Here is a 15,834-nt window from a genome sequence, read left to right as displayed (position 1 = left end):
CAGTTCCCATCTTGGTCCGGGATGGCTGATGGTGGTCTAGTCATCATGTCTGATTTCAAGCTGCTGGATGGGCAAATGGATGGAAGACCTGTCAGACTCCTTCTAAGGAGCCTTCTTGGGTCTTACCCAAAAATCTTGTGTTTGTATCTCATCAGCCAGAACTTAGTCACACGGTATAGTAGCTGCAAAGGAGACTAGGAAGTGTAGTCTTTGGCTGTACAGGTTGCCTCCATGAATAAAATCAAGTTCTTTTACAAAGGGAAGAAGTAAGCAATCAGCCAGCAGTATCCACCATATCAGACTTCCAATGAATATAATTTTTGTTTTTAAACTATGCAGTGACACGCTCTACAAATCCAGTCCTCAGTGTTATATAATTCTTTAATCTTTTTTGCCTTCCTTAAGTTTTCTTTTAATCGTGTCTATAGGTTGTATTGTAGAGGGATGAACATATATGTACATGTGCACATGCACACACACACAACACAAACAGCAGTTCTTTGTGAACCCATATGTCTAACAGCCTTTTCTTACTGGTTTTGACCTCATTGTTTTTAAAGTTCTAGGTTTTATATTACAATATGTTAACTCTCTGAATAATCTTCTTGAGGGCACAAATTTTTGCTTATTCCCTCAGCTTGCCACTCACATGGAAAATAGACATAATTCTTATAGATCTTAAAGCTGCAACAGAAAAAAAAACTGTCATTTTTAAACATTGTATCATCAAAGCCTGGATAATTCAGACTTTGAGATTTTCAATTTCGATTCTTCATCTGGCTACACTCTCTACTGAAAAGTAGAGCTTTAAAAAAATATTTATGCCTTCTTTCCCAACTGAATCGGAATCCTTCCACAGATATTTTAATATTCAGCCAGTTTGGAAACTACTGGCCTAAAGTTGGAAAGTTAGGGTTACCACCATTTATCATTCTACCCCACCTCATACACACACCCCTCCACACCCAGGGGAACACAATAATTAACATTTAAAGTGAGGAAAATGTCAGACAAAAATCGGCATGTACTGGGAAAGCCTAGGTTTGGGGGACAAGTGTTTCTTTAGAGCAGTGGTTCTCAGTCCCAAGGGCGTGCAAAAGCCACCTTGAGGCTTGCTATTCATGGTGCTGGCATCCCCTGGGAGCTTGATAGAAAATGCAGATTCTCAGGTCCCACTCCAGACTTGAATCAGAAGCTGGGGGGAGGGGGTGGGGAGGGCAAAATCTGGGTTTCAATAAGCCCTCCAGAGGCTTCTGAGGCTCACTAAAGTTTAAGAACCACTGACCTACTTTTAAAAAGATAATAATAACTAGGCCTGGATCTTTTCCCGGGCTGCTGGACTCTCTGGGCAATGGTGCCTAAATCATTGAGGTTTGTCTGTCTTTTATGCTCTGTGAGTGATTCTAATGTGTAGCCAGCATGGTAGCCACTGCTAAAACCAGAGCTAGAAGCCAATTGCAGAGACATATTTACTCAGAATTTGTTATTCTAACCAGTGATGTGCTAGCAGATGTTTTAAAAACAGATAAAGACAGGGGAGCCCTGATTTGTAGCATTTGCCAATTTTCTCCCACCGTGTTCTATTTCAAGCTACTAAAGAAAGGTCATTGAACTGGGAATTGGGATGAGATGTGCACAGTCTGCTCTCCAGAGCAATCGAGAACTGGCTCCAGCACACACTGCCCAAAATTTGCGTTGCCAAAACAGCTTTCAAAAGGAATTGATACACTATCTCAAGTTTGTTTTGTTGTTTTTGTCACTGAGCCTTTTCATCTAAAATCCCTAAGAGATTCCTTTGTTCCCCACAAACAAAAAGAAGCATCTTTATTATTCTGAAACTCTCAGTTTTCATTATTATAGATCTTGAAATTGACATTTGTGGTTCACAAACTAAAAAATAAAAAAGCCACCATTTATGGAGTACTTATATGTTTTCGGTGATTTGATCAATTTTCACAACAATGTTGAGAGTGTACTTATTCCTATTTTATTTATGAGGCTATCGGGGTCAGAAAAAGTCTAGAAACTACCCCAAAGCCACACAGACAACGAATGAGTGACAGAGCCAGGATTAGGACCTAAGTCTGTCTGTCTGCAGAAATCATATTCTTGAGCATCATGCTTAAATTATGTGTTGTGGCAAAGGAGAAGATATCTTCAGGTAACTCAAGAGAGCTGATAAATCTGCCTGGGTAAAAGAAAGCTTGACGTCAGCTTGAAAGCTGATAAAAGAAAGCTTGGATACAGACCTGATTTCAGAAATCCTCCTGGCAACAAGAAAAGAGCAGCTGAGCTTGTAGCAATTTATGATGGGCTGTTACTTTGTATTAGAGATGTTACTAGGGATTTTAGAACTAGAATGCCTTTGTAATTAACTTTCCCTTCCTTTATTCTTTCATTGTTCTTTGTACCTTCATTATTAAAGCAGCAAGTAAGTTCCACGTGTTCTCTTAAATAACCAGTGGTTATTTATGTTTATGTATGTATAGTAAGATTTTTGAGCCCTGAATAGCTTGTGCTATCTCAGACATGTATATCTCTCCTATAGTGCCTAGCAAAGTTAACACAGAAAATTTAATAAAAGTTTGTCAAATAGTGGCATTGACAACTGATATAATGAATAAGCGAATCCAAACTGCTGTTTTAAATCCCTTGTGAAACAAGACTAATGAAATTAGAAACAAACAAACAAACAAAAAACAATCTTGTTCAAACAAAAAGAGACATTATTCTCAAATGAATTCTTCCAGAATCTTAGATAAGCAAAACAATTTGACACTCTATCTCACATATCATTATGTTTAAGGTTTGTGACCCTCTCTAATCTGATATACTGCATTAAATGATAAGGGCTAACATGCCGTTGGAAATCTTACTTAAAATAAAAAGATAGTTCTTAGCTTTTATTCAATGGGAACTAAAGGAAAATAAGACTCAATCAGTACCAATGACTTCCTGCCCCTTTCGATCATCCTTATCTTTCTGAGCTTACTTACTTGTCATATACTACTTTTTCTATTTCTATAGCCATGAGAAAAGGATTCTGGAAAATCGTAAGACTAAAATTTGTGTAGACTACTCTGTACAGAGATGTCCTGAAAACCATACAGCATTGTCTTCAGGCTACGGCAACCACAGAATGTGACCTGACAAATACGAAATCCATTAAAAATCTAAAGATTTTTGTATTTTTATACTGTTGGAAAAGTTAACACTAACAGAAACAATATTAATTGTATATATTTTATATTTTTCTAAGGATAACCTAAGAAAGATATTTCTGCTTCTCTTGGTTGCTGAAACTTTCATCCATGATGAAAAGATTTATTTTTGAAAGGTTTTATTAATCTGTAACTATATTACTTTATTCTCTAAGCTTAAATACTTCTAAAAAGTAGAGAGAGAAGAAAGTTACTGTACCAAGTGGTTAATGCTTCTGAATTCTTAAAGTCAAAACAAGAATTTTTATCAACAAACAAGGAAGGATTGCATATTATATAGCTATATGACAACATATGGGGCTCTATTTTGTGAAGTAACTTTTCCATATATTGTAATCAGAAATGTTAATGAGGGGCACCTGGGTGGCTCAGTGGGTTAAGCCTCTGCCTTTGGCTCAGGTCATGATCCCAGGGTCCTGGGATCGAGCCCCGCATCAGGCTCTCTGCTCAGCGGGGAGCCTGCTTTCCTCTCTCTCTCTGAGTGCCTCTCTGCCTACTTGTGATCTCTGTCTGTCAAATGAATAAATTTAAAAAAAAAAAAAGTCTTAAAAAAAAAAAAGAAATGTAAATGAAAGGAAGGAGAAAGGTCTTAAACTCCCAGAATTAAGAAAAATCAAGGTTTGGAGAACCTCCTTGTTCAACTTTATTACCGTTGGTGTTGACTTTCCTAATGCTATGAAAATACCGAACATTTCATTTTTAATAGATCTCATGTTCAGCAGATCATCTTCTATGTTCCAGAAGCAACCTATGTTTCCAAAGAACATAAAACTGTGGCAGATTTGAAACACCACATTCTTCCCTGTGGATCTTCCTGTAGTTACTCATTTGAGAGTAAATTCTAAATAGCAACGTTTAGCAGCCCTGACAACTTTATTCACATAAGATTTTTACAGATTTTCATTTTCCATTTTCTTTCTTTAAAAATAGGGGCACCTGGGTGACTCAGTCGTTAAGCATCTGCCTTCAGCTCAGGTCATGATCCCACGGTCCTGGGATCAGGCCCCACCTCAGGCTCCCTGCTCAACAGAAAGCCTGCTTCTCCATGTGCCACTCCCCCAGCTTGTGTTCCCTCTCTTGCTATCTCTTTCTCTCTCTCTCTGTGTCAAATAAATAAATAAAACCTTAAAAAAAAAAAAAAGTAACTGGGGGCACCTGGGTGGCTCAGTCCGTTGAGCATCCGACTCATGATTTTGGCTGAGGTTGAGATCTTGGGGTCACAGGATTGACCCCCTCATTGGGCTTGCTCTGCGCTTAGTAGAATCTGTTTCTCTCCCTCTTACCTTCTCCCTCTGCCCCTCCCCCCATGCTCACTTGCTCTCTCTCTCTCTCTCAAATAAATAAATCTTTAAAAATAATAATAACTAACCATTTTGTTAAGATAAATAGACCGTGGGCAAATTATATAATGCTTCTGTGACTCAGTTTCCTACAAAAGAAGAAAGTATTCTCCGTTTGATCTTCTTTCTCCTCTTAGGAACAAGAAAAGTCTAAGGCAATGTTTCTAATTAGGATGGCCATATAGTCTACCATTCAAATCATGACATTTTTGAGAGTAAAAAAAGCACCAGGAAAACAGTCATAAACCAAGACTGCCCAGAATGTATTGAGACATGTGGTCACCTTATCTATAACGTTTGTTGTCAAGAGGGGATGAGAAACACCAAGACACACCCAGTGGCTTTCTTAAGGTTTTAAACTGAGGCAAAATGAAGCATACAACACATTCAGTTCCTTACAGCAATACATAGCTCACCACTTTCTGTCCCAAAGCTGAGATACAGTCTGCTCTGGTTAGAACTTTGGGCATTCCCAACAGAGGACTGTTGTTTCTATTTCTTCTTTCTAATTTATAAACATTCTAAAATTGTGCTGCCGTGTTTCAAGGTCACCGCACAAAGAATACAATGTGAGCGATGCCTTTTGGAGTTGTGCGTTGTGGTGGCTTTTCCCCTTCTTGCCGACAATAAAACAGATTTAGGAAAGAGAAACAACTCACGAGGAATTGATTAGCTCATTTCTGACAACTCTGGTTGTGTGTTCTGAATCAGCATAGAACTGTAAATAGACTGTCTTGACGTTTTCTGATGGGTGAGGCTGATAATGACAGATTTCCCTTCTCTCTCCCCGTCTTTTGTGCAGTGATTCCAGTCAGCTACAACAGCTTCACAACCAAGTCCTACTGGAACAACAGCAGCTGCAAAACCCATCTCCTTCCTCTCCTAAGGAGTTTCCTTTCAACATGAGTGTTCTGAACTCCACTGCTTCCCAGGCGGTGACGATGCCCAGCAAGCAGGTGAAGGCTCCTTCATCACAGACATTCAGCTTGGCCCGGCCAAAGCATTTCTTCCCCTCTCCAAACACCACCGCAGCAACTGTGTCCCCTTCCAGCTCGCCAGTGTTCACCCTGAGCAGCGCTCCTCAAACCATTCAGAGGACAGTGAGCAAAGAGAGCCTCTTGGTTTCTCAGCCCTCCGTGCCAAACAAATCTCTAGGAGGAGTTTCGGTCCCAAATGAGCCACCCCCTCTAGCTCCAGTAGAGCCAGCACCAGCGCCACTCACGTTTGCCATCTCCAGTGGAAACCAGTTTCAGCCCCGCTGTGTTTCCCCAGCTCCTGTCTCTCCCACCAGCCGGATTCAGAACCCAGTGGCTTTCCTCAGCTCTGTTCTGCCTTCTCTCCCTGCCATCCCTCCCACCAATGCCATGGGGCTGCCCAGAAGTGCACCATCTGTGTAAGTGTCATTTAGATTTCTTGAGTAAAAGATGTCACTTAAGAAAGGACGTACGTGGAATAGCTTGGTCTGGGACGGGACTCTCATTTAGTGGGTTCCTAGATAATCCTATCTCTGAGGCACTAAATGGATATTGAACACCTTACAGATTTAATAATTTAAATATTGAAAACACCTCTACAGACACACAGTCTCTGTGCAGTTCTCAACTTTGGTACCCGAGCTGACCTCCCTAAGTGCCTGATGACTCCTACTATCTGACCGCCATTTCAGCCACTCCGATTTCCAGGCTTTCAGACACTGGCAAGGGTTTCTCATGGGTGTGTCAGGTGTGAATTTATTTTACAGGCCATCCCAGGGACTAATGAAGAAAAACACAAAGTCTCCCCAACCAGTGAATGATGATCACATTCGTGAAACTAAGAATGCGGTCATTCAAGACTTGGGAAAAAAAATGAATTTCAGTGATGCCAGATCAAACCAGCAGGTAAGATTGTTGCACACAATGGTTTATTGGAATTTCATGATAAGAAATATCATTTCACTTAACTTAGTCCTTGGATGGTCAGGTCACCAGACCTCAGTGAGCCTGACCCTGCACTCGTAGAAGTTAGAACATAGATTAACCGAGGGTCATATGGGAAACTCATCCACATGGTTCTACAGTTCTTGATTACCTTGGTAGTTAATCAGTTTAACTATTTATATGTGTTTACACAGAATAGAATATGTTAAAGAAAGAGAAGGACTAGCTAGTTTGCTGGCCATTCCAGCAATACTCAACTCAGTATAGGCAAATACTATCACATCTTTGAAATATTGCCATATATGAGAAGATCAAGACTTTAAGGAACGCTGGGATGCCACGTTGTCCTTTATCTGTCTCCTACAATCTAATGTGCCAGAGGTCTGTTCACCAGTTCCTCTCACTCTTTACGTTAGCTTGAATCATGTGAAATAGGCATCAATAGGCAATATCCTGTGGTTCAACCCATACAACTCCTTGCTTTCTAGTAAGTGCTCACACTGAAGGAGAAAAAGGAAAGCCATAGGTGAGCATCAAATAAAAGAAAAATAGACTGAGTATTTTGTTCTTTGGGCCATTTATTTTTGCATTTCATAATGTGGTTAATTTTTAAATGTAGGTTTACATTTTGATAACCTAACTATTGGTTAATTTCCCAAGGTGGGAACTGATAAAAATCTATTTTGAAACATAACATAAGATTTCAGGCAAAACTATATGCCAAATATTGTGGAATTTGTGGCATAAGTGATCCCTGGAAACAAGGCTCCAAATTTCCCCGACCATATGCTGTTTTCCTTTGTTTCTATATTTTACCTCCAGTGGAGCTATGGATATACAGTATTTTACAATTGTGCGATATGTTGGGCAATTTTTACTAAGTAGGTTCTTTTGAAAATGTGCTGCTTGAACTGAAGAAGAACACTTAAACTTGTTATAATTGAGTACACTTTTCATGTATTATTTCACCAAATTAGGTATGTTTCTGGGAGATAAATGCCAAGGCAACTATTTTTCTCCCTTCCTTCTTCTAGATCGAGAAACAGGGGGCACAGTTGTCAAACTGTCAGTGGTAGAACTAGAACTAGAGCCCTAGTCCCCAAGACACTTCACATGTTCCCTAAAGCGGTGCAGCCTTTTTCAGTTTTATGAGAATTACCTTTAAGCTGCCATAAATGTTGCTCTGTCTGATGCAGATTTGCTTTCCTATAATATTGTCATCACATTTGTGGTTGTTAATCCTTCTAAGTATCACTGAAATCAGAGCTGTGATCAATGGATGTCTTTTGCAACTCAGCAATTGGGAACCCTGTAAAAATAATACCAGGTTAGCACACAAGCCGTGTGATGTTACTTTCATAGTTACTCTGTAGGTAGATCCATGCTAATTCCCTGCCCAGTTCATGGCAAAGTAGGGTTTATCTCCTGAAATACTGAAATGTGAGTATATGTGAACATGAACTTCTATGAATTGAGTGTCCTAAACCTGATAGAGCTCATTATTAACTCCAGGGCCAATAGCGGGGACTAGGAGCTGTTTCAAAAATCATCCAATCCTCTCCAGTTGAATATCTGTGACATGCATCAGTGTTCCCCTGAGAATCATTATTCTGGGAATCGCTATGGTGGTTTACTTACAGAATTGATTCTAGAGTAAGTTCTATGCCATGGGTAAGAAAACCAAGCTGCATAAATAAATTGCGTAAATGCAATTCAGGAAACTAAGGATCTAAGATGGAAAGTTTGCATTAGGTTGGTAGATGCTGATACTGATTAAGTTTTAAGGAATAAAATGATGACCACATTATAATACTGCCTCATCATTGTTGCCTTGGGAGACGATAGTGAAGATGTGAAGAACTGTCTAAAGTGTATTGTGGCCTAAAGAAGAAAATTTGCTTGGGAAAGTGGAAAAGTAATCATAAAGAAACACCTGCCTGTTGATAGTCATCTATATCTGCAGACTGGGGACACAGGAATCAAAATGATCAGTTTTCTTATTCCTATATTAGGCTGCCCATATGAAGGGGAAGCAAATGATTTCTTCTGATGAGTATGCATTTGTTTTTGTTTTATTTTGTTTTGAAAACTTCTAAGTCCAAAAGCTGGACTCTCTGGCCCTATTTTATTCCCAGCCAATGAAGAAGAGCAACCTCTTAGAACATGTGTGTGGTCTAGCCTTATCCCATTATGCTGAGCATGAAAATAAATCAGAGGTCCTTGAACAATGAATATTGACTATAGATAGTTTCCTCCCCAGAACGCAAACTCCTAAATTAATGTTTTAGAAAATGGGTTTTCTTTGACATATCTACCACTTTGCATTTCCCTATTGTAGTATTTCAGCATTTACCTTCTAACTCATTTTATAAAACATTTCTAAGTAGCAATTAACATTTGCTTATTGATTCTTAGAACATTGTGTGACACAAAGGTATCATCTTTTCAGATGTTCATATATATTAAAATGGTTAGCTTTCTAAACTGACAGTGAAGTTTCTTTGAGTTAGGGACAAGCTAAGGGAGGTGCTCGGCCTCTAGATTTTAGGCTGTATCATTTCTTATTTTGAAGGGTATCAATCACCACCAGTGGAATTTCAGTGGATCAAAAAACATAAATGTTTAAGGATAGTAATGTGAATCTGAAAGGTCAAAGGAATCCAGGATCACAAAATGTAATAGTGAAGTTTTCATGATGAATGATTTTTTTAAGTAATTTTTTTATTAACATATAATGTATTATTAGCCCCAGGAGTACAAGTTTGTGAATCGCCAGGTTTACACACTCCACAGCACTCACCATAGCACATACCCTCCCCAATGTCCATAACCCCACCCCCCTCTCCCAACACCCCTCCTGCCCCTACCACCCTCAGTTTGTTTTGTGAGATTGAGTCTCTTATGTTTTGTCTCCCTCCCGATCCCATCTTGTTTCATTTATTCTTTTCCTACCTCCCAAACCCCCCACGTTGCATCTCCACTTCCTCATATCAGGGAGAGCATATGATAGTTGCATGACCAATGTTTTTAATTCACACATGACTTAACATGATTGTCTGCATCCAGTAAATATTTGGTACTGTTAATTTCTACACACACACACACACACACACACACACACACACACACTGTCTTATTTCAGCTTTCCTCCTTGACCTCATTTCTCTGGAAACCTTCCCATCTCTTTATTCCTGCTCCTTTCCCCAACATACTTTTTAAAATTAATTCTTCTTTAAAACTGTCTGTGGTTCCCAGATACTGTCATGCATGACAAAAGAAAAAAAAATATTCACCTAATTATTGCTACGCTTTTTGTTCCTCTAATCTTCTCTAAGCTGTTCAGTTTTTTTCTTCTACCTAAAGCATACCTCTTTCATCTCTTACTATGGACTTTTATGAAAATCCTATTTTGTGAGTCTTGTCATCCATTCCTTTTCTAATAAGAACTCCACACAGCCAATGACCTTGTTTTGCTTACCCTGAGCACAGTAGAACCTTGGGATGGTGAAGTGTCCCTTTGTCATCTGCTGTGGACCCAACCAGGATGCACCAATCACAATCTCCCTGGGTCCTCAGATTGGTAGATGTCTTAATCATTGCTGCACCCCTGTTGTGTCTGGCACAGCATAGGTACTCAGTAAATATTTGCTGAATTAGCACATGGCTATGGGATTTATATTAGTTTCAGATAAGATAGTGAAACTTTTGACTGAATAGAAAATTTTGGATTTGTGACCTATCTATGGAAAATACCTCACTTGACTATGTAGATTCTGATTATGCCTAATTGTGGATACTACCATATGACAATAATCCACTTCAATCAATAGATTTAAAAGATGAAAACACTGAAATTAAGCAAGACTCTGGTGCCTACTGAATGTCAGCTTCACACAGAAAAACATTCTCTCCTTTGAGCACAAACATTACTTATAAGCAGCTAATGCAGAAACTGCTGCTTTTACTCACAACAGGTTAAGGCAAGGGGAAATGGAGAATGCAACATAAATCCAGTCCTGGAAATTCAAAGCCTATGTCTACCAACAGTGGATCAGTAGCTCAAACTTTGTGCAGAACAGTACAGAAAGCATCTAAATTTAACTTAAACATACTGCTTTTTTTGCAATTTTCTTTACAAAATCTGAGTCCCATCAGTCATAACTTGGAATGACAATCTTGATTTATGTGTAACTGGGGTAGTTATCCATGGGATAACCAACTCTTAGTTGCAACGACATCAATTCCTGCTTTGGGGATGGTATACATCTTTGATAACAGCTCTGAAGTAAAGATTCAGTGCTTTAGCAACAAGCCACATACCCCTGGCTCACAACTTCATGGTTTCCTCATTCCTGTTTCCAATTTCCCAGATATTTTATGAAATCTTTCATGGAAATTCCTTGATCTACAGCATTCTTATTGTGTTGCTTATTTGCAGTTTATATATTGTATACCTAGTACCTTAAACAAATATGTCTAAAAAGAAAATTTTTTCTCCCAATATCTCTTTGAATTTATTCCATGGGACTGTTTCTTTTCCTGCTCCTGGCAATCTCAAATGTAAGGCAATCTCAAAATAGTTTTGGTCACATTTAGTTCATTTAAGGTTTTATGGTAACTTTGTTGCAAAATACAGTTTTGATCCAGTAGTACAAAATTTCCAGTTCTTGTAGTAACCAACACTCCAATCCTTATTCAAAAATAAGATCCCAGGGGTGCCTGGGTGGCTCAGTGGGTTAAAGCCTCTGCCTTCGGCTCAGGTCATGATCTCAGGGTCCTGGGATCGGGCCCCGCATCGGGCTCTCTGCTGGGCGGGGAGCCTGCTTCCCCCTCTCTCTCTGCCTGCTCCTCTGCCTGCTTGTGATCTCTCTCACTCTGTCAAATAAATAAATAAAATCTTTAAAAAAAAAAAAGATCCCCCACACAAACATCCCTATCCATACCCTACACCGCAGGGACTGTTATAAGTGGTGAACCCAAAGCCAGGGAGGGAGGTGTGGCCAGCTGCTCTCTTTTTTCTCCCTCTTCCCCCACTTTACTAACTGCTGTTTCTCACTCCCTTTCCCAGCCATGGAGAGATGAAAGCTGACGCCACAGTGGCTTTGTCTTGTATGGGGCCTAAGTGTGCATGACGGGACCCATCACAGGTCCTCTGCCCTGACACAATGTAGGAGTGAATGCTAGTCAAAATAGTCTTTAGCTTTCCCACTGACAAGAAGATGCCTCACTCCTCACTCTAGCTTTTTTAGGCAGGAGTCAGAACCTAACCCACTGTAGAAAATGAAACAAACTCTCCTATTGAGTCCATTTATTTTTTTATTTTTATTTTTATTTTATTAACATATAATGTATTATTTGCTTCAGGGGTACAGGTGAATCATCAGTCTTACACAATTCACAGCATTCACCATAGAACATACTTTCCCCAATATCCATAACCCAGCCACCCTATCCCTCTCCTGCCACCCCCCAGTAACCCTCAGTTTGTTTCTGGAGATTAAGAATCTCTTATGGTTGGTCTCCCTCCTGATTCCACCTTGTGTCATTGTTTTCCTCCCTACCCCCCACAACCCCCAACCCTGTCTCTCAAATCCCTCATATCAGAGAGAGCATATGATAATTGTCTTTCTCTGATTGACTTATTTAGCTCAGCATAATAGTCTCTAGTTCCATCCACATCATTGCAAATGGTAAGATTTCATTTTTGAAGGCTGCATAATATTCCATTTTACATATATCTCACATCTTCTTTATCCATTCGTCTGTTGATGGACATCTAGGTTCTTTCCATAGTTTGGCTATTGTGGACATGCTGCTATAAACATTCGGGTGCACATGGCCCTTTGGATCCCTACATTTGTATCTTTAGGGTAAATACCCAGTAGTGTGATTGCTGGGTCTTAGGGTAACTCTATTTTCAATTTTTTGAGGAACCTCCATACTGTTTTCCAGAGTGGCTGAACCATCTTGCATTCCTGCCAACAGTGTAGGAGGGTCCCCTTTCCTCTCAGGGCCACCTATGCTGCATCCCAAAGATTTTGAAAAGTTGTGTTTTCATTTTCATTTCTTTCCATGATTTTTTTCAATTCTTCTTTAATTTCCTGGTTGACCCATTCATTCCTTAGTAGGATGTTCTTTAACCTCCCTGTATTTCAGTTCTTTCCAACTTTCCTCTTATGGTTGAGTTCTAGTTTCAAAGCATTGTGGTCTGAAAATATGCGGGGAATGATCCCAATCTTTTGGTACTGGTTGACACCTGATCTGTGACCCAGGATGTGTCTATTCTGGAGAATGTTCCATGTACACTAGAGAAGAATGTGTTCTTTGGGATGGAATGTTACTTTGGGATGGAATGTCCTGAATATATCTGAGTGATATATTCAGTCACTGGTCCAGTGTGTAATTTAAAGACTTTATTTCCTTATTAATCTTTTGCTTAGATGATCTGTCCATTTCAGTGAGGGGGGTGTTAAAGTCCCCTACAATTATTGTATTATTATTGATGTGTTTCTTTGATTTGGTTATTAGTTGGTTTATATAATTGGCTGATCTCATGTTAGAGGCATAGATATTTAAAATTCTTAGATCTTCTTGTTGGACCGACCCTTTAAGTATGATATAGTGTCCTCTCTCATTTCTTATTATAGTCTTTGCCTTAAAATCTAATTTGTCTGGTATAAGGATTGCCACCTCAGCTTTCTTTTGATGTCCATTAGCATGGTAAATGGTTTTCCTCTCCCTGACTTTAAATCTGGAGGTGTCTTTAGGTCTAAAATGAGTTTCTTGCAGACAGCATATCACTGGGTCTTGTTTTTTTATCCATTCTGATACACTGTGTCTTTTAGTTGGGGCATTAAGCCCATTTACATTCAGGGTAACTATTGAAAGATAGGAATTTAGTGCCATTGTACTGCCTGTAAGTGACTATTACTGTATATCATCTCTGTTCCTTTCTGGTCTGTTACTTTTAGACTCTCTCTTTGCTTAGAGGACCCCTTTCAATATTTCCCATAGGGCTGGTTTGGTGTTCGCAAATTCTTTTAGTTTTTGTTTGTCCTGAAGCTTTTTATCTCTCCTTCTATTTTCAGTGATAGCCTAGCTGGATATAGTATTCTTGGCTGCATATTTTCCTCATTTAGTCTCTGAATATATCACTCCAGTTCTTTCTGGCCTGCCAGGTCTCTGTGGATAAGTCTGCTGCCAATCCAATATTTCTACCGTTTTATGTTACAGACCTCCTGTCCCAAGCTGTTTTCAGGATTTTCTCTTTGTCACTAAAACTTCTGTTTTACTCTTAGAGGACGGGGTGTAGACCTATTTTTATTGGTTTTGAGGGGGGTTCTCTGTGTCTCCTGGATTTTGATGCGCATTCCTGTCACCAAGTTAGGGAAATTCTCTGCTATAAGTCACTCCAATATACCTTCTGCCCCCCTCTCTCTTTCTTTTTCTTCTGGGATTCCAATTATTCTAATATTGTTTCATCTTATGGTATCACTTATCTCTCAAATTCTCCCTTCGTGGTCCAGTAGTTATTTATCTCTCTTTTTCTCAGCTTCTTTATTCTCCATCATTTGGTCTTCTATAAAACTAATTCTCTCTTCTTTCTCATTTATCCTGGCAGTAAGAGCTTCCATTTTTTAATGGCATCTCATTAATAGATTTTTTTATTTCTACTTGGTTAGATTTTAGTTCTTTTATTTCTCCAGAAAGGGATTCTCTTGTATCTTCCATGCTTTTTTCAAGCCCAGCTAGCACCTTGATAATTGTCATTCTGAACTCTAGTTCTGACATCTTACTAATGTCCATATTGATTAGGTCCCTAGCCATTGGTACTGCCTCTTGTTCTTTTTTTTTTTTTTTTTGTGGTGAGTTTTTCCATCTTGTCACTTTATCCAGATAAGAATAGATGAATGAAAGAACAACATACTAAAAGGGTAGCAATAACCCCAGAAAAATATATACTAACCAAATCGGAAGAGACCTGAAACTGGGGGGGGGGGGGAGAAAGAGGGGGAGAAATATAAATATATATATATATATACATATATATATATATATATATATTAGACTGGTGACTAGAACAGAGCCACACACTTGATTTTGGGTGTCTTTTGATCTGTTAGAAGAAACTGCCTTTCAAAATTTTAAAGAAAGAAAAACTTATATATATATACAAAAATAAGGGTAAACATGTTGAAGGAATGGAATATGACTGTAAAAATGAAAATTAAAAAATATTCTAAAAAAGGAATTGATAAGATAAGAAGTTGTTTGAAAATTAAAAAAAAAAAAGAGGAAAGAATGTGATCAGGCTGGAAACTAGAACAAAGCCATGTGCTAGATTTAGGGTAAATTTTGATCTGTTAGAAGAAAGTGTATCCCAAAATTTTAAAGAAAGAAGAACCTATATGTATACAAAAAATAAGGTTAAATACAATAAAGGGATGGAATATGACTATAACAATGAAAATTTTAAAAGATTTTTTAAAAAGGTATTGACAAGATAAGATAGTTAAAAGGGGTAAAATAGGAAAGAGAAAAAATTAAAAAGAAAATAGAATAAGAAAAAAATAAAATTTTAAAAATTTTACTTTGAAAAACTAAAGAATCATAAGAAAAGAGCCATGAATTCTATGTGTTGCATTCCCCTAGCTCTGGAGTTCTGCATTCTCATTGATTAGTGAACTTGGTCTTGGCTGGGTGTTCTTGCTGATCTTCTGGGGGAGGGGTCTGTTGCAGTGATTCTCAAATGTCTTTGCCTGAGGTGGAATTGCACTGCCCTTGCCAGGGGCCAGGCTAAGTAATCTGCTCAGTTTTGCTCTTGGTAGCTTTTGTTCCCTGAACACTTTCTCTAGAGCTTTGGAGGACAAGAGTGAAAATCGTGGCCTCCCAATCTCTAGCCCCATAGGAGCTGAGAGCTCAGGGCCTCAGTGCGCCCTCAGAGAAAAGCAGTCAATCACTCCCATCTCCCTGTGTCCGGCCTCACTCTGGGCTCACCCAGCCTGTGACCAAGCATTTCTATCTCTGGCGCATGGCCCCATTTGGAGTCTCCAAACCCAGCAGATTCCTGCAGGGTGCTCCTGTGTCGCTCCTCCCAGAGGAAGAAGAAGGGGGTCTCCTGGGATCTGTCACTTGTGGGATCCCTGTTTGAAGAGCAGTGGCCCAATTGTGCCTGAGATCATGGTTTAAGGTAACCCCAAGCTAAAAGCCCACTCCTCAGCTCCACCTCCAGAAGCCAGACGGCTTCCCCACTCTGACGCCTGGCAGCTCTGCCACACTCAAACACCCCTGGTCTTTTTGTGACACCACAGATCCTGAGACCACACTGTCCCCGCAAGGGCTCCACCCTCTGCT

The 15,834-nt window shown here is 39.3% G+C and overlaps 1 protein-coding gene across 2 annotated transcripts in view; it reads left to right on the top strand.

Annotated features, from left to right (window-relative positions):
* Window positions 1-15,834, top strand: part of MYPN (myopalladin) — a 102,665-nt gene that overhangs the window by 65,168 nt on the left and 21,663 nt on the right. For both annotated transcript variants that reach the window (XM_080823590.1, XM_080823589.1), the window contains exons 11-12: window positions 5,364-5,954; window positions 6,303-6,441. In XM_080823590.1, coding sequence (XP_080679716.1) covers window positions 5,364-5,954; window positions 6,303-6,441 — 730 coding nt within the window. The remainder of the gene's footprint in view (window positions 1-5,363; window positions 5,955-6,302; window positions 6,442-15,834) is intronic.

The sequence above is a fragment of the Martes martes genome, assembly GCF_963455335.1.
Source record: "Martes martes genome assembly, chromosome: 14".
In the NCBI taxonomy this organism is placed as follows: Eukaryota; Metazoa; Chordata; class Mammalia; order Carnivora; family Mustelidae; genus Martes; species Martes martes.
This window is presented reverse-complemented; position numbering and strand designations above follow the sequence as displayed.